Consider the following 24,907-nt stretch of genomic DNA (forward strand, 5'->3'; position numbering starts at 1 on the left):
GAGAAGGTAAAATTGGTCAGTATGTAACATCATGCTTGATTTTTCTGGTCATGTGTGTAAGGAAGACTTGTGTTAAGTTTGTATGTGTATGAGAAATGGGACTGAAGGTTTCAAAATTATGCTTATGGTAAAGGCGAAAGCTTCCAGTTTAGATTTCTGCAGCATATGCTATCTCAGAAAAGCTTAACAGTTGCTCCTTTAGCCTTGCACTGCACCGCTGTGAAACACACTTCTCTGACAAGACACCTAAAATACTGTGTAAGGGACATAAGGCTGTCTTTGTCCTGGGACACAAGTATGAGTCATGAAAACTTTATTAAAATAAAACCCAGGCTGTAGTAAAGCTGAGAAGCACAGCACTGAGCAATGCACCCTGGTGCATGCAGTTTGTTTCCTGCAGGACTGAGTAGCTGTCTCAACACGGGGTTTATGTGACTGTGCAACTGCTCATTCTAAATTTCAACTCCTCTTAAGCAAGCACAGGAATAATATACATAAACTCTTATAGTCACAGAGTGTGAGTTCACTGAATTGGAGTGAAGGAAAAAAGTTGTGTGATGTATCCCATGGGAAATTTCCAGCAAGCAGATCTTAACTTTTAATTGACAAATAGTCAGAAGTGTTCATTAACAAACTACACTTAGTACAAAAATGCGAAGAAATTTAAAGGAAGGAATGACTGCCTGTTAATCAATATGAGGTAAATTTCAATTAATACTGATATCACATGTTTCTGAGCTTAAAGTTTTCTGAACTGTCATTGTTATGCTACTTGCTTTTTAAACAAAAACAAAAAACCACACACACACAAAAAAAAAAACAGCAAACCAAGACCCCAAACTAAAATACAAACATCTATTTGTTGTACACTGCCTACCATAATGTCCTGAAAGTTGGCCAAGGAAGATAAATTTTTTCCTTCTGTCCTGAATTTTTGCACTAAAATGTCTTATAGTAATTAGCTGAAGTTAGATGGTTTGGATGATTATATCTTCATGAATGGAAGATGTTAAAATATGCAGTCATATATTATCTGTATATTTTGGAGTCTTGTTTTACTCGTTAGTCTAACTCTTAAATCAAAATGCATGGTTAATTCAGTGGTACCTCAGCTGTTACTGATGCTACTGTTTGACACTGAACTGGTCCTTGTAGTTACTTTGCAAGCACCACTTGACACTGTTCAGCTCTGCAGTAAACAAGCTGTCAGCATTGTGCAAAAAAAAGTCATGTTTGTGTCCAGGGGCTAAAGCGTATCCTTCTTATTTGTCTTGCAGGCACAGGAGAGAGTGGCAAAAGCACGTTTATCAAGCAGATGAGAATCATTCATGGATCAGGTTACTCTGATGAAGACAAAAGGGGTTTTACAAAACTGGTGTACCAGAATATATTTACAGCAATGCAGGCCATGATCAGAGCCATGGATACCCTCAAAATCCCATACAAGTATGAACATAACAAGGTGAGATTTTTGTTTATTTCTGTATCTGAAGTTTTTCCTCTTTCTATTTTAGGAAATATAGTGAAGGTCTCAAAAAAAATTACATGTCACACAGCTTATACTCAAAGCTCAGAAGAAAAGAGCTTTTTCCATTCCTGCCTTTAGTTCTCTGCCCTTTTGCTACTTTGACAACACAAAGATACTGCTTTTAACAAGAGAGCTGCACTTAACAAGATGCCTGATCAGTTTGTCTCAGGGCAGAGGTTTAATGGCAAGCTGCTGTTTGAGTGTGACTTTAGTTACCCCTTGTCTTCTCCTCCCAGGCCACGTTCTGGCCAGATTACAGTTAAGCCATTCCCCTTATCTGTAGCAGAAGCTTACTGCTTAAGGTTTGCTGTTAACATTACACATGGATAAAAATCAACTTACTAGAAAAATAGACAGGGATTATCTGTTTGGGTGTGAACATACTTTGAAATAAAATTTTTGAATCAAGATTCTTTTGAGATTGCTGTTATTGAAATTTAAAAGGACAAAATACATTTGAGATGTTTGGAATTTTCATCTCTGACTAGCCTGACTTCTTTCCAATTTTTAAAAAATATATTTACATTTTAAAAGAAAGCTAAGTGAATTATTTTTTTCATTTCATGAAGGAGAATGGAATGCTTAGTATTCAATTGAATATGTCGTAAGGCACATGATTACATGACTGTATGTCCCACTTTTTGTCACGGGAGTGGTACAACTTTGTTTGATAGCAGTTCCTGAGAACTTATTCTGATTTTTACTGTTCAGCCCGTATCAACAACTTTGTCAGGCAGAGAGTTTAAGGTGTCTCACAAGTGGAGGACTCACCTTTCTTTCAATCTTGTGAAAGAGTATTTAATGATAATTTAGTAATCCTGGATAAAAATAACACTTTCTCCGATTAATTATTCAAAAGCTCTTTTATTATTATTTTTTTAAATATCAGAAACTGTTAGAGAGCAGGGACATTTACAATAAAGAAGGAAACTTCCGTTAACTGGGGAAGACAGGATGAAATAAACTTGTGTTAAAATGAAAATCTTTTGTGTATACATACATGAAGTTTAATTATTAGAATAGAGCTGCTCTAAAGGCATCTAATTTAAATGATAATTTAAGTAATAATAAAGCTTATTGCCAGGTTAAAGTAGATTAGTTTCTCCATTTGCATCTGTCAGAGGCATTGCAGATGGTCAGCACTTTGGTGACATAATATAGCTATAACCAGAGTCTTGAAGGAGCCTGGGTTTAAGTAGTGGGAAGTCTGGAGGATCTTGTCTGTGAGAATCCATATTCTTAACCTTCCTTAATGGTGGATGGGAGTTATTGTGGACATGAAAAAGATTGAAAAACTTGTCCTAATTGGCAGAAGAGACTATTGAACTTCCTAGTCTGACTGCATGCTGGAACTGTCTAGTTTCCCCTCATCCCTCATGAATCAAAATAAAATATGTAAACAGTATTAAAAAGAAAACTACGTTTGTATGTGTATTTCAGCCTTTTGACTCCATGCTTTTGCTGTGTGCAAACTGACCTGAAAATTTAGCTGACTGTAAAGTACAATTATTTTTTTCTTCAAAATTGTTATTGACTGTCACTTGGCTTTAATATCTGGAAGTCCTAATTGTAAATTGGGAATTTTTTTCCCCTTGTATTATACTACAGAGTATATCTTCTGCAGTTATTGTTTAAGTTAAGAGTACTGAATTTATATAGTGTTTTTATATAGCTGGAGTGAGTCAGTTAGGTTTGATATAGGTGTATACACATGGCCAGAGCTGTTCGCTTTCTCTGTATAAAGTAACTTTGCTGAAAGTGAGAGTCTATCTTTGTGCTCAGCTGCTTCACAGGCATTCCCATCAGCTTCTAATAGGGCTACATGCAGAGTAAAGTAGAATATACCAACTGACAGGGTCTCAAGGCAATTCATGTATAAATTCCTTTGGAAATACAGAGGAAGCTAAACTTGCTACAGCATCATACCAGAATAGAGAAGATTGCAGTGTATTACACTTTGTATACAAGGTCACTTCATTTTAAAGCAGTGAACACCGATCAATTGGTTAATCTGCTCCTTTTCTTTAAAGGCTGTTGAAAACAAACTCATTAGTTTAGCAGTCTAGAAAACACAGGAAGGGCACTTCCTATTAATTTAAATCTCCTATCAGGAAGTCCTATCTCTGGAGAGAATATCTCAAGTTTGAGTAACAACATATTTTTAGCACAGTAGTTGTTTTGCACAATACTTCAGAAAACTGCAGCTCAAGATGGTATTAATGTGGTTGGGCCTAAAGAAAAGTGACCCTTTTTTGGTCAAATTCCTCATGTTCTGCGATAGACTTTGGAGCTACAGTATAAGTTCTTTTCTCTTTAATAATTCCCAGTTAAAGGTAGGAAAATTGGTAAAATCTCTGAATGCTGCTAGAATTTGAAGTGCTTTCATATCAAAAAGTTAGTTAAGTAGGCAGTTGCGATCTTTGTGTGGTATACAACATCACAACAACATTTAGGCTGTATTATTTTAATATAATCAATGTAGCAAGAGACAAGTTTTAGGTTTAGCTGGTTAGTTCTTGTGGAGTTGTGTTGGCTTCGTAGTCACATAACTAAAGAGACAGAGACTGAAATGTATTGTCTTATAATAATCTAGGTTGTTTTGATAAATTTATTATCAGAGTAGTGAAAGTCAAATGAGAAATCTAACAATTAGTGATTAGTTGTAATATCTTGGAACTAATGATAAAGCATTATAAAATTAAAGACTTCTTTTTTCATGTTAAACTTGAGAATATGAGTTCTCCTGAAGTTTAAGATAAGGAGTGGGGGTGATCCCTTCTCTTAGGAATTTGTCTGTCATAGGAAATGGTGGTTTATGGACTGGTTTTTAGTTTCCTTTTTGGGTAAATGTTATTGTGCTTCTGCTACTCATTTTTCAGCTAGAAGTTATGAAGTTTTAATATGGTTCTTGAATTTTAGAATACGAAGCATTTTTTATGAAATATGTAAAGCTGTCATTTTTTTGTAGGTTTTTAATAGAAATGTTCATAAGCAATTCTCAAAATTGCCTGTGCAAAATTTTGCAGAAAGTGTACCATACTAACTCATGTGCAACCACATATACTCAAATGCACATTTTAAAAAAACTGAAATACAGCTTTGTTTTTCACAATTTGTCTTTTTAGAAAGCTGAACTCTGTATCCATGTTTCTGTCATTCCTTTCAAATACTGAAATACGAAGACCATTTAATTTAATCTTCTAAATTCTCACGTTCCTAGTGTTCTTCATAATGGTTTGAAGCCTTTGCTTTAGATAATGTAATGTCCACTTCTCCTTTTCTATCCTTTTTTTTAAGCATGTCTAATATTGCTGAAGGTGGGGAGTATGCATGGATGTCTTTTTTTTTTTTTCCTCTTGTTAAGAAGTTCTACCAAATTTATTACTGCACTAAACATCAACTACCATTGTTATCCCGTACTATTCCCTTTCAATGTAACTTCCAAAAGACAAGTTGCCTCTCTGCTTTAGCAGACAGTATCAGGAAGGTGTCACTCCATGGTGATTAACAGGCAGGAAATCTTACTTGAATCCCATGCCCATAATTTCCTGTGACACTTCTTAAATATTCATAATAAGATAACTGATGTGAGCAATGGTAAAAGAACAGGCTGAAAGAAAGTTTTTAAAGAGACTGAAAACACAAAAGCAAGTTTTATTGTAAACCTAGACATTGGCTGTTAAGTTTCTAGGAGTGTTTTCTGCTGAAATTTTTTTCTGTATTTGTACCTATTCCATTTGTGGGATGTTTTGCATTAAAAGTAAGCAAATATGGGAAATGCTTTCAAAGTCTAAAATCTTACTGGCATTATTTTGAAGTCCATGTTTACCTTGTTAGCTCATTTCTTCTAAGTGAGACAAATCCACTGGAGCAAACAAATAAAAATAGAGACAGAAGTAGGGTAACAGGAATGGGTATGGAGTCAGTATGAATTTTTATCTTGGGTAAACAGCTGGAGGTGTCAAGTGTTCTAGATGTCTTAGGTGAAATTTGATGTTGAACAAACCTAGGTTGGAGGAAAGGCCTCCTGCAGACACCTCCCCTGATATGCAAAGATTGTGAAGGACTGAATCCAGAGCAGGAGTGTATAAACACTGGGAGGGTTATTGGCTGTCTGATGATGCAGAATGTATGGGATTTCCAGCTTTTCAGGGGCTATGTTTTTTGGGTTTTGTTGGTTTGGGTACTTTTTAAAAGCAAGAATGATGTTCTTGGGATGGTGAAATGAAATGCTTATTGGTTTAGAACAAGGATAATCAAGTGACTCTTCAAGCAGATGAAGAAACCCAAACAGTGTCATATGCACAAACAATATTCTACAGTGTCTCAAACCTGGAGCAGAGGGCTTAAAACAGGTTACAAGAAAAAGAGGTTTATACTAATAGTGTTAGTAATTAATGTATCATAGTGCTCAGTTAATATTTAAGTACTCAGATGTTCTTCTCTAGGCACTCAAAGAAAGGTTATGCAATAAGTAGGAGCCTTGCAGAAGAGTTAAATGCTTGTAATACCAGGAAACTCCAGATACATTATTTTGGCAAGAAATAGATTTCTGTGGAGCTGGCTGACATGAAGGAAAGTATAGTTAGATTTAAAGTATGATGGTCCTTTAACAACATGTATTCGGATACAGGAACTGAAGACAGCCTTTTTTTTCAGGAGCCATAATGTGAGGTCAAACCCATGTCCCTGATGGCTGTGTTTCTTCCCCTGAGGACATTGACCAGTGGGCATTAGGGGCTCCAGTAAAGTCATGAACAATTTCTTCCTGAGCACTTCATAGAGAGTCCTTCAGGGGGACTCTAATCTTAACTAGATCCCAGCCTCTCCCCAGCTATCTTTGTCCTTCTGTCAGTCATTTACTCCTCTCATGCCCTGCCTTTCTGGCACTTCTCCAGTTTTACATACTTTTGACCTCAGCAGGTTCTTATCTACTTAACTGTGGCCTTACCATTTTGTCCTACTCTCTGCAGTTTTCTTTTTCCTCCTTTATATTTGAATAATTTAAAAAAAAAAAAAAAAACAAACCTCCATACATGTAGCAATTTTCATCCTGTCTTCTTTCTGCCAGTTCACTTCACTCATTTGCTTGCTCTCTGTTTAGAGCAGAGGTCTCTTGCAATTGTCTGTATAGCTCCAATGGATTTGTAAGTTGCTTGTTTCCTCTGCTCCATTCTTGTTAACTGTTTCATACTTTATCCCAACAGAAATGTGAGTTTTAGATATTATTCCAAGTATGGGGAAAAAATTACTGTTTATTGGAAGTAAGCTAGACAAGCAGGGCTGAATGTTCCCATGAAGAGCTAAGAATATCTTTATTTAAAATAAACATCCAGATAAACAAACACTGTTCCTTTTCCCAGTAAAATAATAGGTAATTTAACCTATATGAAATGAGGAAACTGTCTTAGTCTGCAGTTCAACATAAATTTGAAAACTATATTTTAGCTACTTCTTTCGCAGAGCCTAAGATTTCTTTCTCCTTTTAAACTTCATTTTAAGTGAAGCTCTTTATTTTTTAAATGCAACACTTTAAGTGATTAACTGCTATTTGCTAATGGGAAGTGATAAGTCATACAAAAATACTCATGTGGGTGTGATATCCATGTTTTATTTTTCCAGTGCCACCATTTTACTGTTTCTGCTAGCAAGGAGAACAAATGGGTGGTAATAATGCTGGCAAACTCTTGTAGGTTTTGGGATCACTCATACACTGGATAAAGGACCATAAATATAGGAAAATGGACTTCTACCATTTTTGTGTTTCCTTCATTTCTGACTGTTTTACTTCAGATACATTTGTCACTTAGTTATTTTGCTTGTAAAGCATATTGTGTGTCTGAGAGGAAATACTCATGTGAGTGTGTTCTCTGACAATGAAAGAGTGGGCATACTCAGGGCATCTTTTGTATGTTTGTATGTAATAAGAGTTTGGTGTTTATTTTAAGGTAATGAGATTTTGTACTCTTGGAATGAGTATAAATAAATTATAAAGTATAAATTAAAAACATTTATGTAAATATAGGTGTTTATACAATACAATTTTATACAGAAAATATATAAATTTAATCATATATAAGTATTTCCTCGAGGAAAATATTTAACAGTAATGGTTTCCTAATTATCTCATTCATTTCTACAGAGACATGCTAAGGTTATCTAGCATTTATTAAATATTTCAGATGGAAGTATTTTTGTCATCTTTTCCTCTGAAATTGTGAAAATATTTCTGCAGTAAACTTTTCTGAGGAATTTGTATCCAGTTGTGTTCCAGTTGTATTATGTAGAATGACTGAAAATTCTTGAAATCTCATGTCTTGTCTCATCTCCTTTCAGTATCTCATTGTTCTTGTCTAGTAACAGAAAAAAGTTTCTTGAAATAAAGTTTATTGCAGTGGATTAAGAAATCTTGAGCTAAAATGGGCCATATTTTTCTGCATGTTTTGTCAATTTGCACTTCTTATGTGAGAAGGCTTTGTCTTATAATAAAATTCAACTTTGGTTCAGAAAATACGCTAATGTTCAGCAAAAAATAGGTTATTAAAAAAAAAAGGCAAACAAAACACCACCACCCCTTTTTTTCTTAACTAGAATTTGTTTTATATTGTGGAATATATTGCCCAGCAGAGGTATTCATATCAGTCGTTTGAATATCTACTTTATCTGAAAGATTATTTTGCCCTTTTTTTCCCTCCCTGCTTAAAGTAAGCATAAAGTCTGTGCATAAAGTGTTGGTTACATATTCACGCTTCATCAGTCCAATCACATGCTTACCTGTTTTCAGACTGTGGGCCCATGTAGCTCCACACTTAGACTTTGTATTGCCTTTGGGTGATTGCATAGAGGTGAGGCATGAGACAAGAGTCCAGTGTTTTGCTTCTGGAAGAGGAAGTTGGCAAAGGGAAATATAAGCATGACATTAGTCATGTTATATTTTTTTTTTCTAATAACTTTCATAACAATCAAACACAAGGCTGTGGTTGCATGCTTCAGCTTTGGCAAAAAAAGTTAACAGATCTTGACTGTAGATAGTTTAATGTTATGGTGGACGTAAGGTATTGGAAAATCATTTATTATGAGCAAGTCTCAAGCATGACAGGAGAGCTGAATATTGGGTCAGAGTCAGAGGGCTAGTAACTACCAAATTGCTTTTAACGCTTCCTAACATTTCTCTAACTCTCACTTGTCTCTTGATTTCCTTAGTCCCCATCATATATGAGTTTGTGGGCATGTGGCTGGGGCAAGTGATACTGTGGTAAAGCTGTTAGAATGAAGGTTTTTTTCTTGTTAATTAAGGTTGTTCCATGATGATGGCTTTCCATTTTTCTTAATGTGACCTATCAGCCAGAGTTAAAATTTGACTTATTGTTTAGTCATTAACCTTCTAAGCCAGTTTGTAGATACAGTGTAGTAATAGGATGCACATACATGTTTTGCTAGTTTCAAGTGTCACTTGAAAATTCCAAAAATGCAAATTGTGCCTCCAGTTGTTTGTGTTTGGAGATGCTGTGTATTTTTACATATTTCTTTTCTGGTAAACTGTGACCACTAGTTTGAGAATTTAAGATCTCTGTACTTATTGTTGGCTATACAAACAGGTAGATGAGTGCTCATGATGTGTGAAGATGTTCTTTGCATCTGGTCTCCAGTCTTTATCCAGCTACTTTTTTCAGCTGTAAACAAAATGCTGCCAGTTGTACAAGCTGGATGAAAAGGTAACTGTCTATCAGTGGAGCATAAAGGAGCCTTAGGCACACCTGCCTCGCTCCTGGACTCCAGCACAGCAGCATTGGAACAGTGGGGACGTGCCATGGAGGAAGAGCTATTGACATAGTCATTGCGTAAGCCTCGTTAATCCTATCCTGACATTCCAGGTTAATAACACCCACTTCATGGCTATTTTGATGTTTGTTTGTGTTTATCCAAGGGATAGAAAAATGCAGGGGTGGGATTTAATGTTGAGTCATCATCTAGACTGTATCTATTTGTAATCTACAGAGATTTTACTTTGTATGTTGTAAGAGAAAAGTGTCATCTTGACTTTAGAAGGTTTGACTGCAAACGTGTTTTTCTAACCCTACCATTTGTAGGGCCTCCCTGTGTCATACTACATTTGTGAAGAGCTTTAGAACAAAGTGGAAATTAGATTTTTAAGTATGCCCTTGTATTAATGCCTATTTAGTCAATTATGATTATTTGTGAGGTAGCCCAGTAGTTTCTTCTTTACTTCTGGTTCTGCTCAACTTGGTGCTTGGAATTGGAGAAACATGGTGGCATCCATTACTCAAGGCACCTTCAAGGATCATTTAAAGCAGAAATCACTGAATACGAAACATTCAGTAGTTTTTATACCCACAGGATTCACGAAGTATTCTCTCAGACTACACTCACAACTTGTAGTTGTGCAGAAACAAGATTTGTGCCCCATGTAAGAATTTTAAGAGTTTTGATGCAATAGCATTTTTCTGCAGTTTACTAAAATACTGTTTCTGACCTGCGCATAGATGCAAAGGTAGTATCAGCTACCAGTCCATTTTTTCAGTAGCAGAAAAGAATATAGCAGAAAATAAATTGGATTGGAAGACACTTTTTTCACTTTTGTTTTTAACTGTTTATGTTTATTAAGAGTATCAAACAAGATGATATTCCATGAAAAAGTATATGTCTGTGTCATAAGCCATGATGGCTTATGTATAAAAATCATTTGAGAATAAAACTAAGGCCAGGCTAATTCATTGTATCAGCCTCTGAAAGCTAAAGTCACTAATTAAAGGCACCTATCACAATAAAATAGGAAGAATCTTGTGCAATATTAAGGTCTTGAAGGGTAAGCTTTTTTTTGCCTTCAGTCATAAACCCATGTAATCAAATAAAACATTTCTGGGACAGAATATTTTTGAGAAACTCTTAACATACATTTTTATATGATTCCTTTGAGCCTATGCATTTTTTTAAAGCTGCTTTCATTCAAACTCTGGATGGAAATGAACTTCTTGAAAGCTGAAATCCTTTGCAGTAAAGGTTTAATTACTTTTCCTCATAAACTAGAACTTTATAGGTTTCCTTTAGTTATTTTTTCCTCTTATTTCTTTCACTTTCTCTGTCACTCATTTTTAAATACAGCCCTGACCTTTGAAAAGTTGAAAGAGTAAAAATGAAGGATTGAAAATAAAGTAATTCAAAGCAGTGCAAAACACAACTGGATATTATAAATTCTCTTGCAGCCAGTAGTCTTCAAATAAAAAGAAGGGCGTGGGATGGAATGAAATGTATTGACACTTTTCAAAAATATTTTATGGATTATTAAATTTAAATACACAGTAACAATTTGGGATCGAAATTAACTTCAATATTTTTTGAAAAAGCTGGAGTTTTTTCACCCTCTTGCCACTTTGTAAGCAGCTTTTGAAAACTCTTCCACTGTAAAAAGTTAGGTGGTTCTTTGATGGTGATGGAGGAGCCATCGGTATTGGACTGAGACATTGCTAAAAGACATGAAGATTGTTTGACTTAGTGCATGTATGTACTGTGGTGTATGCAGTGTAGAATGGATTCTGAGTTGCAATTACTTGTCTGATTCAAACTTGCTCATTAGGGAAGGTGTTTAAGGATGTGTATGAGGAAATTGAGGAATGCATGAATGGACAGATCTTCTCAGAGGTAGTAAAGGAGCTTGCACACCGAGAGTGTGTGAGGTATTTCTGCAGGGGAGAACATAGAACATGCAGGTGGTTTCTCAAGCATGGTCAGGAAGTTTCTAAGGACCCCTTCATGATTTAGAGGGGGTATGTCTATTTGTGTAGGCTTGTTAGTTTTTAGAAGCATGTACTTCTAGAATTTGTATAATGCTACTTTATTTTGTATAGTTAATTACTGCTTGCAACCCAAGTCTTTCTTCTCTTAGAGGGAAATCTAAACACCTGTTGGCATTTTTCCAAGCTGAGTCTTGGAAATTTTTTAATTTCATCTGTGGATATTTCTGGTGCCACTGACTAGGAAAATGAATTGTGCAACCTCATTATTAGGCTCATTGTGAAAGGCCTCATTTCAGACAAAAATTTCTTCTGCAGGGAAATATTTATAAATAAACCTATCCTAATCAGCGAGAGGCATGACAGTACAGCCTTGTAGCTCATGTCTTTCTTGTGTGATAAACAATGACTTGCACTGGCTGCCCTTATTGTAGAGCATTGCATTGCAAAATGTTTTAAACAGCAGCTCCTTCCTGTGAAAAAATCACATAACTTTTCTCATATCTTTAGAAAATAAATATATGTTTTAAACAAGTAGATTTTTGAGATCTAATATTAATGATTGAGAGAAGCTGTAGCTTACTCACTCTCTAGCTCCATTGTTTCCTGGTTCCAGTGTTGTGTGTATGCTCTTACTGGTATGTTTCTGTCTATCTGTCCCTTTTTGGACACTCGTCATCTTTTGTGGTCTTCCTGTAGGGCTTCCTGTGCACTGCTCTCTGATGATACCATATGAATCAGCAATGTGGGTGGTGTTTTACCCATCTGACAAATAAGAAAACTGGAACAACAATATTTTTAATTTTTCTTCGTTGAAGTCAGTACTGTTCAGAGGTATTTTCTTAATTTGCATTGGGATGCGTTCCCTTGATCCAGTAGGTCTTTTTCAATTTATCATCTACTGACTACAATATGCAGTAGTGAACAACCTTTTATGAATGCATCTCAAGCAGCTCTTATAACCATCTGGGTGTACTGAAATAGATACAATTTACAGAAACCTTGCTAAGATAAAATGCAATAAAATTCTGGCTGTTCAACATTTTAATGCAATTTTTCATCAAGTCCTGCATTACTGGTCCAAACTACATAGGAATTAGATTTTATGAATTCTTTCTTCTTGGGAAAGAAATGAAAATTAGATTTCTCATATGAAGCCACAACAATGAGAGGAAATTTAAATAAATATGCCTTGGAAAGGGGGTTTGGTTGAAGTATGAGCGAAGGGAGTGGTATAGTTGATATGTAGGCTGAGTTGTCAAGAACCTACTTTTAAAGCAAGGGTTAATCCATGAATATAATTTTGTGCAGTAATGCTTCTCTGGTGTTCAGATAGTCTCATTAAGTCATTATTCTTTGAACATGGCACAGTTACTTCTCAATAGACTACCAAATAAGTTTTTTCCCTAAACACTTCTCTTTTTTTTGGTCATTCTAGATTTGGTGATTAGATCTTGTGATAAAGTTTTTGTTTCGTTTTTCTTCCTTTCACCTTGGGTATTCACCCTATCAGATCTTGTGCAATTGTATTCTGCTGAAGAGTGTAAGAAGAGGTCAGTAAACAAGAACTGTTATACTGCTAGGGTTTTTTACCTGGTTCCCATATACCTTTTGAATACCAAATGAATGAACCTTCCAGAGTTTTTTAAATTTTGTGAGTTTCTCAGGAGAGTCTTAATTTTTTCCAGAAGTATTGATCACGGAATTAATCAGGATGGTATCATTTTCTGACACAGCTTCTTATGGCTCGACAAAATTTGGCTAAAATGTCTGTGGAGTACAGACTTCCTGATGTAGTTGCATTTTCCAGAGACAGGGGGTACCAGCTGCAGAGTTTGAGGGAATTTCACTACAGTGCTTGTTAAAAATAAGTATTTCCAAGTGGCCAAGGAACCAAACAGAAAACAATGCCATAATTTGGGGTCTTCAGTTGGCAGCATTGCACAAAATACAAAACATCCCTTCTATAAGCTACATGAAAAGAACGGACAGTCACTATTTCTTGCTTACAATGAGCAAAGATGTAATGCATGCTTTTACTATGAAGTCATTTTATCTTAGAAACTGGAGTTCATAGATATTTTGAAAGCCTGAATAAAAGTGTGCTTAAACAGAACCCTACCACACCCAAAATTCAGACATCTGTCTCCGTCTCCTAATTATGCCTCACTATATCAGCAGATGAATGTAATGAAAGTAACTGGGGTAAATATTCACTGTTATACTATGTTACAGGTGCCAGCACTGTTACAGTTTATAAATAAAATCAGTAACTGAACAAAGCATTTTCATCTGCACTTCACAGAAATTTTTTTCCTCAGCACACTCAGTTACAGAATAAGGGAAAGGCTCATGCCTTTTATAGTGTTTCTTCTGTTTTGAGGGAATCTTGCCAGTCTTGAGTGGTAGTCTGTGCTGTCTTTCATGTTCTTACAACATCTTACTATGCGGAGATCTGCGTTGTTAGAGACCAATGGTTAGGTCTGAAATCTTAATAACTAGATCTTAAAATGAAGAACAGTGCTGTAAAAGTGCTCAAAGCTGTTGTTGGGAGACTGTTCAAAGGCAGAGCTTTTCCTCCCTCCTTTCCAGTGTGCTGGGCTGTGGCTCTATCCAGCACCCTAGCCTCTGTACCCCTTGCCGTGCTTGTCATGAGCTGTCCCAGGATGACTCTGCGTCAGATTTACAGCACAGAGTCATGAATGGAGAGCAGCGGTGGCATGCCCAGCACATGGCTCCATGGATCACCACGAGCTACACTGTCTCTGAGCTCGGTTCTCTCACCAGTGTGAGTGAGCTGCAGTAGTCTGTAGTGATTCTGTCTTCCACCCCTCTCACTTTCACTGACTCATGCAGCCACAAGAAAGTCAGTTTTACCAGAACTGTTGAGCACACTTGCTAAATCTGGGTAAATATCCTATAGTAATGCCTTGTTTTACGTGCTTAATTTACTTAATTTTAATAGCTAGCATAGCTGCCAGTAAGTAAATTGGAGCAGCATATCTAAGATCCTAAATATGGGTCTTGGATAGGATCCCACAGCATTTAAATTAAAATCAATGTTATTTATGTCAAAGATAGAAAACTTTAAGCAAATGAATTTGAGTATGGCTCTTTTTAAATTTTTTTTTTTTACTTCTGTTTGAAGCAAAACTGTTTCCTCCCTTCATAACATCATTGTACCAAAGTGTTAATCATACTAGTTTGGGGTTGCTTCAAAAACTGTATGATTGCAAAAGTGAATACTGGAATCGTGTTTGTGGCTCAGTGCCTTGTGCAAGCATACATGCTCTGCATACACAGGAACTGGTTGAGGTAATCGGCTGTGGGGTTTTTGGATATACATTACGCCTGCCTGACCTCAGGATCTCCACACTTACTTCCAGTCCCATTCAGTATTCATGTTGTGAGTGTACAGAGATGCAGTTAGACCACCACGGGCTTTGGTGAAGGAGAAAAAACAGAGCCGTATCCACTGAAACTAAAAGCTTCAGAAGTCAAGAGTGTCTCATTACTTTATGCTGAACTCTCTTTTTTTTTTTCTCTCTTCCTCTATTCTGTGTGCCCCACCCCCACCCCAGCTTTGTTAAGACCTCACATGCAACAATAAAACATTCTAGAAAATGTCAGTAAGTCAATACCAGACCCTTCTGGGCAGTAATTTTTAATGTACATTTATTATCTGACTTCCTAGATATTGCAGGTAATTAAGTATGCCTTCCAGTGGTTAAAACAATGAACAAACTATTTCCCTAGGCTAAATCAGAAAGTTTACCTGAAGCTAAAGTAAGCAACTGAAGTTTTGCTACCAGATCTCATTTCTTTCAGATCTGATTTGTTTGTTGAAGACTCCTTTTTAATTTACAGAGGTTGATATCGCTCATCACCAAAATCAGGGTAGAATAATCCTTTTTTTTTTTTTTTTTACTAGTAAAAAATTATTTACATTTTCATCTTCGTTTTGAGATTGAGAGTATAAACTGTTGCCTGTCCAGAAATTTTCTCTGTTCCCTAGTTTCCGAACAGGAATCTTACACATTGCCAGGGGTTTTTTTTGTGGGTTTTTTATGATGGCAAATATACTTTTAAGAAGTGAAATTCCATATTCTGAATGCGAAACAGTGGTGATATGTAACTGCAATTCAGCTTGTAAGTAAGGTAATTTATAAAGAACTTTGCTTCAAAACTACTTTTATTTTAATATTTGCTATATAAAAAACAGGAAAAGAAATGCTAGCTTCAACAAATGCATTTTTTCACTGAAGAATCAAAAGACAAGCCACAGTAAATTTCCTTTAATGTGATGAAATTAATGCTGTAACGTTTGGCATCTGTTCTTTTAAGTATTAAAAAAGCAAATCTCCACTCTTTGCTGAAATATGTCTGATGGCATTTTAAAGCTTTTCTTTAATATGTTGCTAATTGTACTTGTAGTTTCTAGGCAAAGGGAAGGGCTTTTGATTCCTGTTTTTATTCCTAAACCTGAATTCAACAAGAGGATGCAACTGAGCTGCTAATTCTGCTTTCAGTGACTCTCTGAAGGGTTTTTTTTAGGGTTAACAAATCTGTCTTCTGTGAGAAGTTGTATCAAATGAGTAGTAATTCTGGAAATTGTAGGATTGTGCATAGTCAATTTGTAATAAATAAATGCTAATGCTTTCCATCATCATCCTGGTTTTTTCCTGCATTACTACCTCTTCTCTTTTTAATGCCCTTACTTGCTTTTTAACTTTGTGCTACCACTGTTTGAGTAAATGAAAACGGGATAGGTTTTTGCAACTGTAGAGAAGTCAGACATAACAATTAGGAAGGCAAAGCTTATTTGCCTCGTCTTCCAGCTCTTCTAATTGAGTGTTGTTAACCGAAGTGGATTTGTGCCCTTTAGATGGACAATGAAAGTGCAGGGAGAGTTCTGAGAAAATACCTCTAATTGCACTGCCATCCTCACTCCAGGAGACTGACAGCTAACCAGTGTTATCCTCCGTCCCCTCTGTCTTGTCAGTGTTGATATGCAGAATGTATTGATAGGGCGCATGACTTCCATACAGTTAGTACACTCACAGAAACATCATCTGTAGTCCATAGGTCAGCTAAGTTGGATGTACTGACAGAGTGGGGTGCACAAGACAAGCAGACTAAGCTGCTTCCAGTAGGAAAAAAGCTTGGTTTGTGAAACACATTTTTTAATGTCTTTAATCTGCAGTTACCTACTTGTCATTTATAGGTCTTTTTAACCAACACGCAGCTACCACCCCAGACCAGCAGCCTGTAGTTCAGCTGCTAGAGTAATTTGCATGCAGTTAACACGAATGGGTAGTTTACTCCAGAGCTCTTCTGCTTGTGGAAACTCCTTTGTCTCTGATTTTATACTGAATATCTGCTGTAGAGTTATTCTTGGAAGTGCAGTAGTATTTAGCCACTCATCCAGGAGCTGCAGTACCTGTATTTCAGATTAGACAGAGATGGTAAAAGGCTTTCCTACTCATTTTCTTCAACAAGCTGCAAGATGCAGTTGAAATTGTAACAAAAAGTTTAAGTGCTCTTTCCATTTATTCACTCTGCAGGCATCTCCCTCTTCACATCAAGCATCCTTCCAAGCATACTTTATGAGTTTATTGGAAGTCATCATGTAAGAACCTTTTTGACAAAACTGCATTAAACAAGTATTTGAAGAAATCTGTAAATTCTGTAGTATAAATTTAACTAGATCTGGCCCAAAACTATTTTTCTGTTTCTTCTCCAAGGACATTTATGACTCAGCATTAATGACGAGTCCAGTAGTTGTCCTCTTAATCACATTGATGAGCACTTGCTCAAACTAATACCAGATTTATATAAGAATTCATGAGCACGAATGAAAGTTGCTTAATTTGGGTCAGTATATTTGAAATGTTTAGTTGATTGTCTTCGTCTCTGTAAGCATGGGACTCATCAAAGCCCTCCTTAGGGGACAAATGCATCTTTTCTATGCTTGGTGTTAAGGTTGAGTCTCAACCTGCAACATGCAGACTGCTGTCAGTTATAAAGTCTCTTTTCAGGAAACTTGTGCGTTTGTTTGTTTCTGTAGTCTGCATTTATTATATAGTAGTCAATTAAAATTAGGCTTCAGACTCTACTTCTGTAAGTCGTGGTGAGCTGAATAAATACGATTTTTTAAAGACACAGTTTGTCTGACAGTTTTCTGAGGCTTTACTTTGCTGTCTGTGAGGAACAGTAACTGTTAGTGCTACTGAGTATCGTACTCACTGAAATGAAAAATAAGGGGAAAACAAAGATTCAGAGAAATAGTAAGTAAATGAAATGCATTTAGTGTTGCCTTTGACAGTGGAATATTCTGTGGCTTTTGTTTGAATTAGTATATTTAATGCTTTTTTCCCCTTAAACATTAAATCCATGGCATGATCCTTATGCTACCTTACTCCCTCTTTTCCCTTGTTTCTACTACCTGTGAGGGGAAAAAAAATAGCATCTCAAATCATGGTTGCCTGAACTGATTAATCTTAGTCCTCTTCCAAGGATGCGAAAAAAAGTTACTTAATGCATAGTTGTGGTGTTGGTGAGTCGCTGTCTAGTTTATCTGTTTCATTCATTACTTTACCATCTCATAACTGTGAAATGAAAAGTTATTGTAGACCTCGATTGAATTAAATTTTACAATGATGAGTAAATTATACATTTCAGAACATTTATATATTTTTTCTTTTTTTTGGGTTATTTCTGTTGTTCTTGAAGCTCAAAATAAATGGTGAATTTGTGCAGCCAGTAGCTGAAATAAATGGGAAGGATTTACTGGTTACCTGGCAAAGTCACTTTCACAGTTGATGTAACTTCTATGTCACATTCATCCACTTACCAGTTCATTTTGACTCTCATCTTTGGAGACTCTTCACACCTGTTCCACTTAGCAGGGAGACTAAGCCCAATGAGCAAGAATTAAACAAAATAATAATTATAAGAGGAAAAAAAACCCCAAGCACAAATCTACAGTGGGCAATACTTTTTAAAGTCTTGAAGAGCTGCTGAAGAAGGAAAGGTGGTATTCTCTTAGTTATTTATTATATATCTTAGACTAGACTGGAATTTCTGGGACTCCTCTTTATATTAAGCTCTGATTATGAGGTGATGGTCTCCTCAGTCCTGCTCAGTATAGAGAGAAAAGAAGGAGCTGTTATTTCTGAAAACGTCTGTGTCTCTTGATGACTGTCTCAGGCCATGTTTTAGGTTTTCCTCCTGCTTGAGAACTCAAGTCTAGAAGAACAACAGTTCTGCATTTCATAACTTCCCTAAGCATTAGCAGCAGAATACAGTTAGCATAGTATTTTAATTGTATGACTACTGCTGAAAAAAAAAAAATGAGGCTGACTGTAAACTTGTTAATTACTTCTGTTGTTTAACAGAGCTATGAACAGCAGCACAAGCTTTCTGCCCATTAACTCAGGAAGACAGCACTTTTTTAATACATGTATGAGTCATGCTTGTTATCTCTGTAAATACAAAAGGAGGAGTCAGGCAGAGTAATAGTACTTCACTTAGAGCTAAAGTTATTCATGAAATAGCCTTGAAAACTGAACCAACACAATCAGCTCAAGGGAGTTATATAAGTGGCTGACCCTTGTTATAAACCAGGCAGGTTTTCACTAATACATGGGTGCTGTTGCATAAACTGAGATAGTCATGCAGGGGTTGGGGGTAGGGAGCATTTCATTGTTCCTCTGTTTGATTGCTTTTACAACAGAAAAAGTCAGTGCAACCGTTTCTGCCTAATATATTGCTGGTGTCAATGAATCTTCTCTTCTTGACCATTTTTCACTCACTGTAAATGTAGTAGGCAGAAGCTGTTTCATCTAGAAGGATGCTTCAACAATTACCTCCTTGAGTCACAAACTTCATCTGCTTTTCTATAAGTTCTGCTTGCTCTGTGTTTTGGATTCAGATAAGCCTTGAGGTGCAAGGCTCTCCTCATTTCATTGAGAAGTTAGTTCTATAGAAATCAGAAGCAGGGTATGTTTTGTCTCTGGACTTTGGTAATTGTGATGCTGATGTGAGAGACAGTAATGTGGAGGAGAAGGCAGTGAGCTGTGTGAGCATTAGGTATGACACAGCACTGAAGGGTTTCACCGCAGTGGTCTGTAGTTTTTTACTTCTTAGCTTGACAACAACAGTGTAGTAAATCGTGGCAAACCGTTACGAGGTCAGAAAACTCGCCATACAGGTGCCCAGGTAGTCACTGGACTATAACAAGGTAGCTGTTTTCATGACTGAGATGGATAATAATGGTCACCTGCTAGGGTAATAGGGTAAGATCTGTTTCAGTGGTTCTGGAGGACTATTCTGTTCCTTGATTATACTGTTTTGCTAACACTGATTAATAGTGGTCTTAGAAAGTTTTATAATGTTTGGCTTTATTAGTATAGACATTCATGTGCATTTTTGAAAGAGAATGTGATACTGCAGTGTTTGCAGTTCTTCCATTAAAAGTTACAAGCTATTTTAAAGAGCTATTTTGAAAATACATATCAATGTGTATCTTCTGATATATGTTTTTGTGGGAATTTTTTTTTTTTTTCCACACTGCTTTAAATATTTGTGGTTAAAGTAATTTTGGAACAGACTGGATAAAACCATGCCAATCCTAAATCATCTGTGCTAAAATAATTTTATGTTAACTTGTTTCTAAATATGTCACTATTATAACAAAAAAATTCAACATCTTGGATGATACCAGTTAAAAGCATAGAGAAAGCTTTCAGCATGGTATGCTGTATGAGAATAATGAAAATAAAGTCAGGACCAAATTCCAGTTGATGTAATAAACTATGTAGGGTATACAGGAAAATTATGTACCAAAATCTTCATATGTTAGAGCATGCATGTTTTGTAGTAGTGATTAGTGAATTTTTGAGTTCAGGAAGTAAGAGGGGAAAAAAAAATCATTATTTCATATAAATTAAGGCAGAAAAATCAGAAGAAAATTTAAAATTTGCTAACTTTTACACAAATCAGCAATCATATGCGCTAAACTCACTCCTGTTCAGAGCCTTATGAAAATAAGCGTTGTATGTATTACTGTATGTTTTGAAATGCTAACTGAAAAGAAGAGGGTGAAGGGTGTAATTAGAAATCTCATAGGAGTTTGTGGTCTTACGCTGTGCAATACTATACCTTTGTTCAGTTGTATCACTAGAAGTCGTTCCCTGTGTCCAGTCTCCGCGCTGTGTGTTCCCCTGTCCCCCTCACTGCCCTGTAGTGGAGTAGAAATACACACTGATCTATGCATTGTGTCTGATTGTTGTTCAGTATGTACATGGGTAATAGGGCCAATCTTATCCTCACAGTGATTTGCAGCCAATTGCAGAGTTTATATACTTAACAAAGCAAAAGTGAAGTTTATCTGTGATTCTCCATAATGCCAAAAACAAAAGGAGTAGGGCTGAGAAAGCAAGAGGGGGGAAAAAAGTATTTTGTACAAGTGGCCTTCAGTTCTGATTGAATAACACATTTCAAACTGATCCAAAATACGTATACAGGTCAAAGAAAACGTACAGCTTGACAATAATGATAGCGTTTCCATTTGACTTTATTGTTGGTCTTGTGGTGTTTAATCACATGAAGTATGCTTCCTAGTTAATATGTACAGGAAGTAGTCAGGGGAAGAACTCCTGGGGAAATGCAGCAGGTGTTGTCCTTGCACTGTTTTACTAAACCTTTTTTAAAAACCAAAACCAACCAACATATCCAGTGCTTTGTCCCACTCAGAAATGTCCCCTCTTAATCCAGAGTCTCTGTTTGGCATCTCATAGTCTGCCAATATTTGAAGCTTCTGTGGATCAGCTGCTCCTCTAAGAAGTTTCTTGTTCTGTACCTTATCTTCACCATGGTACAAAACATGAATAATCACTTAGTATATTTAAAACATAGATGTATTGAACTATGTTTTATTAATTTAGGATATATTCAGAATTACCTTCAGATAACTTAGATTTAGTAATTATACAAGAGGTATTTCATATATCCGTAAAACCTCACATTTACAGTCTACCTGCCTAAACAGGATCTTACTGAGCATATAAACTATCTTAGTAAACTTCTTGAAACAAAGACAGTTTCAAGTCCGTTGGCTTTTTCTGGTAAAATGTATGCTCAGATTTTGGATAAAATTGGACTATAGATGGGTTAAAGTATATGGGAAAATCATAATGATTTTTTTTGGTCACATCTTTGAAAGATAAAGTGTAGGATTTTTTTTGTTTTATTTGGTTGTGTTTGAAGGGATTGTAATCTCTCTGAGAAGTGCTGGAAGCCCATCATTTCTGAGGTTCAAATATGTGAAGAGCTCAAAAACAATAATCTTCACAACCATAGATAAATTTCTTATGCTTCCTAATTTTCTTTTTCAAGTTTGATGATAAACAAGGAGCGAGGTTTTGTGCTGTAATATTATATCACAGCAGGTTCATATCAGTTACATATGTGCTTAGAATGCAAATTTCTCTTTTCCTGATTCCTGAGCTACACACACCTTTGAAAGCTGGCATGTTTATAGGTAATATGGGGACTAACACAAAGTGTTCAACAACTGTGGGCAGCACCTTGCAAGAACTTGGAAGGCTAGAGGCAGAGGGTGAGAATGCAAGAGGAAATACTTGGAGCAATGGAAAATGTGTGAAACAATGGAAAGGAGTAATAGAGGGAAAAGTAGAGGTTGCAAAAATATGATCAATTCAATTTGTGCTACAGCAGCAGGTGATCCAGTATATAATGCTACTTAGCTTTTTCCTTCAGTAAGAGACTTTTATATTAAAATTGTTGTATTAATGTTTCTTTTTGTAAATAGATCTAAAAGGTGAGATCACACTCACTTCATCAATATTTATATAGAGTTCATTTATGTCAGTTGTAGAGTTCAACACCTATTTATTCCTAATAGTGTTTTCAAAAGGATAATCAAAAATAAAGGAAATATTATCAGATATGGAATATAGTTCTCAGCTTTCCTTCAAAAATTTTTTTTATTGTTGTTTCAGCATTCAGGGTCTCCTAAGTTCTTCTGCAAGACCTTTAATGATCTGCTTCCCACCTGTCAAGGTGTTGCTGTTTTTGTTTCCTTTTTGTTGACAGTATACTTCTTCACATGTCTCCAGAGACTTTAAAGCAAGAACAGTTAGCCTGTACATAGTTCAGGAACTGGGATATTTATCTTATTTTTTTCATGCTGCCAGTAGATATCCTTCTAGAGTAAGAGGGATTCTGTTTTGAAAATTCTACACCTTCCTCCAGAACTAGTTGATTCCAACTGGATTGTTCTAATTGTCTCGTTTCATCTGCTGAATTAACAGAAGTCATGTAGGAATTGCTTTAGGTTTTTCTGGTTTTCTTTTTCCCTTTCTCCCCATCAAAAACAAGGATTCACCTAGACCTTCTGCACTTCTGTGAGGGATTTTATTCTAATGAGGAATTTATACCTGTTTTTATTCTTCCACTGATGTTTCAGACAATTAAATCTCAGGAAAAAAACCACATTTCAGGTGACTTATTTTAGCGTTGTAAAACTGTTGGAATTTTTTAATGTTGTGTTCAGGAGTTTCTTACATCATACCTAATATGCTAAATTAGATTATCTTCGTGCTATTATGTTTAGCTGTGCAGGTTTAATGTCTGCCTTCAGTAGGATTAACAAGTAACAAATAACTGGAACTGTAAAAACCTTTCTTCATAGTTTATTTTTCCAGTCTGGAGATTTGACTAATTGCTGTACAGAAATACTAATATATCTGTTATTAACGCTTAGTAACTGTGATAAGCACTAAGGTGCATAGCACATTTTTCCCATTTATGAAATTGTGATACAATGCAACAAACACCAAAGGAGTGATAGTCTGTTATGCATTCTCTGTTTTTTCACTTAAATTTAACTTAATTAACTGCATTGTAATTGCTGTGTATTTCAGAGTGCAAAACTTTACTTCCCTATTTCATGGTGAAAATTGTATTTGAATCAAATATTATGAAGATGATTTGAAATAAAATGTTGCTTTAAATGGTGACTGCTTAGAGTAGAAAAAAAACTTTATCTCTTCTGGGGAATGTAAATTCAATAGTAAAGAAACAAGTACTTACAGTTTCAACAACAGAGCATGTTCAGCCAAGAATGTAATGCAGGAAACCAAAAGTAGCAATATTTTGTGCCAGCGAATCCTGTCTCGTTTATGTGACTTTTGTACATACGCACACACCCCTTTTTGCTGAGTTAAATTTTAAGTACTTAAAGGAGAAGCCATGAATAGAGAAATTGCATGCTGTTTTTGTTACTTTCTCATTAAACAGAACTGTTGGCCAGGATATTAAATGATGGACTTCTTTCCCTTTCATTTGACGAAGTTAACATCAGTAGCACAGTTTAAAATTTACACCGTTTTTTTCTGCAAGTGAGCTGATTCTGAAGCAGTAGCTATAAAATGGCAACACTGCCGAATATGTTTTTGTAATTGTGCTGTACGCTTTCCTGAGTACTATTAGTTCTAGTTACTTCTGTTTCTGAAGATTTGTAGTGAATGACAGTACTTCTGCAGTTCGGGGAAATGGGGTCTATTGACTGTTTTGATAGCTGCTTGGTGAAAACATTTAGATACCCTTCTTTTTCCTGGTTGGATGGTCTTTTTGGAGTGGTTTGGTTTAGGATCAGATTACTTTGTAATGTTACTGTGTTACAGACCATTAACAAACTTAATTTTGCTCAGAACATTTGTCTGCTTTCAGAATTTTGATGAGATAAAGATAGCTTTGTGTTTGCTGCCTTTTCCTGGGGCAGTGGTACCATTCTATTGTATGTCATTATCACTACTTCTGGAGCATATTTTTAATGCTTCTTTTTAAAGGTAAGTTTTTAACAAATAGAAGAATAGATTTGAATTCCCAAGTTCTCTGTTGTTAGGCAAAAAAAAATACCTTGTATACTAGGTATTTCTTCCTCTGCATAATTGCAGGTACTGGAAAAAAACAGATTTTTAAAATCTCCATGCCTTTGCACAGTGCAAAGCCCCTCTCCCCTAAATTTTGAAGAAATTTTCTTTAACAAACCTCACAGATCATGAGACCAATTTGAGACTGTCATCTGGTAATTCTCAGATCAGCCCCATTTATCCTCCTGCTCCAAATGTCTTCCTCGTTGCCTGCCTTGCTGAAGATTTCTGATGCTTCATGGTTATACTCTGCTTTGTTTTCCCTTTCTCTTTTTTTTTTTTGTGGTTTTTTTTTTTGTTTGTTTGTTTGGTTTTTTTTTTGTTTTGTTTACATGTGATTGCAATTTGTCCACCAGAACCTTCCCACTGGGCCTGGGTAGAATTCAGAAGTCCTCTATGGGGCTGTTCAGGCAATACAATGTCAGCTGTAGGACCCCTACCCACTGAGAACTCTATGGGAATCATAATTTAGGTGAAAACTTCATTTTGGGGAAAGAAATCTTCCCTTCCCAATCTTACCTAATAGATTTAAGTCTCATGCCTGAAGTTTCGTAGGGTGTGCATTCCTGAATGGATTGTCCTAACTCTTTTAGGCAGGAGGGACTGAAGAAGTTGAAATGGGTTTGGTTTGATTAGTGAGCAGAAGCAAGAAGGCAACCCATGGGAAT

The 24,907-nt window shown here is 36.0% G+C and overlaps 1 protein-coding gene across 1 annotated transcript in view; it reads left to right on the plus strand.

Moving 5' to 3' along the window:
* The window catches only part of LOC141973918 (guanine nucleotide-binding protein G(q) subunit alpha), a 128,924-nt gene that overhangs the window by 43,243 nt on the left and 60,774 nt on the right, over positions 1 to 24,907 (plus strand). Inside the window, exon 2 of the mRNA XM_074932924.1 lies at positions 1,278 to 1,462. Coding sequence (XP_074789025.1) covers positions 1,278 to 1,462 — 185 coding nt within the window. The remainder of the gene's footprint in view (positions 1 to 1,277; positions 1,463 to 24,907) is intronic.

The sequence above is a fragment of the Athene noctua genome, chromosome Z, assembly GCF_965140245.1.
Source record: "Athene noctua chromosome Z, bAthNoc1.hap1.1, whole genome shotgun sequence".
Lineage (NCBI taxonomy): Eukaryota > Metazoa > Chordata > Aves > Strigiformes > Strigidae > Athene > Athene noctua.